General features: G+C 36.0%; 1 protein-coding gene across 1 annotated transcript; it reads right to left on the reverse strand.

Moving 5' to 3' along the window:
- Positions 1-448: 448 nt before the first annotated feature.
- LOC107634831 (tetratricopeptide repeat (TPR)-containing protein) lies at positions 449-1,906 on the reverse strand. The gene is made up of 4 exons (XM_016338245.3): positions 1,392-1,906; positions 1,225-1,312; positions 902-1,018; positions 449-741 (listed from the first exon to the last, which is right to left on the reverse strand). Exons 1-4 carry the CDS (start codon positions 1,880-1,882, stop codon positions 691-693), a joined length of 747 nt encoding a protein of 248 aa, XP_016193731.1. The 5' UTR covers positions 1,883-1,906; the 3' UTR covers positions 449-690.
- Between the last annotated feature and the right edge of the window lie 200 nt (positions 1,907-2,106).

Here is a 2,106-nt window from a genome sequence, read left to right on the forward strand (position 1 = left end):
ACTATGCATGATCTAAACTTTAGCCAGATGCTCTCTTGTTTAGTTAAGAACTTCAGATGTAAAAAAAAGGGAAAAAAGGGAAAAAAGAAAGAAAGAAATAATGTAGGTTAGTTTGATTATGATAAAGTATCATTGCATAATTGTACAGGATATCTGTAAGTGGTCCTATTGTATAGTCTTATACATTAATACATATAACAACAAAGAAGAGTCTCATAGCCCCATGTCATCTCTACAACTCTTGGAATTGAAATGTTTAAAGGGGAAAAAAAACCAATTTTACTATATGCCTATATATCTACAGCCTACATTATGAGCTTTAAGCCTATAATGTGTTTTTGATAAACACCTAGACATACGGAAAAATAAATTATCTCATTTTCGTTGATCCAATTTTATACTTATTATTAATGTATCTAACTGTAAGGGCTAATAAAAAAAGGACACATTAGCAAAACTGATTAACTTGATAACAGGATAAAACTCTTACATTGATAGTACACCAAAACTAATTAATGTAAAAGAGTACAAGAACATAGCACATAATACTAGATTACCCTACCATGCCTAATATAACACACTGAACAACAGAAAAGGCTCCTTTTCATACCTGGAGAAAGTATAGAAAATAATCGAATGTACATGATCACGATATCAGAATTGACTGGATCTTTATTCACAACACAAATCTTATGACGTATTAACAGCAGCAACCTTTTCCTGAAGCTTTAATATCCGGGCCTAATGTAAACCAAAAAAGAAAACAATTATTCAAGCACAATAGCCAATTCAAAATTGTATACATGAATCTAACCAAGATCTCAAGAATACAGACGGGACAGTAGAAAGAAGAGTGAAATACACACTATTAGAATATCCAAAGTCAAAGACTCAATGCTACCTTGAATGATTTAGAGCGACGGATCAAAGGATCTATGTCTAAAGAAGCTAAATATGATTGTTCTGCTGATTCGAATTCATTCAATGCCAAGAAGGCATCACCTTGGCAAATATAAGCCTGCAAAGTGAATTAAGAAATCTGGTGACAAGTTTCTACAACAATACAAGTGCATTTAAATTCAAGACAAACCCTTAAATGATAAGTTATATCTAAATATCAGCCTCTGTTTGTTTCGTCATAAGCAGAGCAAATACAAATGAGAAAATAACATTTTAGGCATTTATATGGAAGGTCCAAGAACACATGAATCAAGAGTTAGTGACCTCAGAATAGCGAGGAGCTAAGTTCAAAGCCTCCCTAGCATCTTGAAGGGCCCCACGGTAGTTGCCTAATTCCAACCTTACAACTGACCTGAATCAATATAATACGAAACAGTTTCAGTCCAATATCATCATAATCAAGTTTAAAGTGGTGATTGTTGAAGAATTACCTGCATTTAAAGAGGACATGCATGCCACCAAAGGGTTCTGAATCTATAGCCTGTGAGAGAAGCAACTCAGCTTCACTCAAATTTCGATTCTGGAACTCAATCTCCGCTCTCTTCCTCAAAGCCAGGGCCTCCAAACTGCTCGTGGCATCGGCATCATCTCTGGAAAACAAGGTGGCCACGAGCTGAGCCGCCTGAGCTGGTGTGCCGCAATGGGCGACGATGAAGCCGTCGGGGAGGATTGCCAAGTTAGGGCCGGCGCCGCAGCGGCCCAAGCAGCCGCAGGAATTGACGGCGAGGTTGGGAGGAGCGAGGGCAGAGAGGGTTTCGAGAGTCTGAAAAGATCCCTGTTTGCGGCAAGTGCGGTTGGTACAGACTCGAATTTCTTGTGCATGTGCCATGGCGCCTGAACTGTGCTTCGGAAATACCAATGGCAAGAGCGTGCCACTCTGGAGCGCCATCTCTTTCCGCCTCACCCCCACTCCATAGTCCATATATTTCTTATTTGTAAATTTAAACCATTCAATTATATCATTTTTCTTATTTGTTTTATTTGTAAATTTACATCATTAAATTTTATTATTTTTTGTTATTATTTAATTATTAATTTAATAATATACTTTATTTTATATTTTTTAATATTAATAACTAAATAATAATAAAAAATAATAAATTTTAAATAATTTTCTTGCACTCTTTTTATTATGCACTATTTGCC

This window comes from Arachis ipaensis, chromosome B10 (assembly GCF_059453495.1).
Source record: "Arachis ipaensis isolate K30076 ecotype BB chromosome B10, ASM5945349v1, whole genome shotgun sequence".
Taxonomy (NCBI): domain Eukaryota; kingdom Viridiplantae; phylum Streptophyta; class Magnoliopsida; order Fabales; family Fabaceae; genus Arachis; species Arachis ipaensis.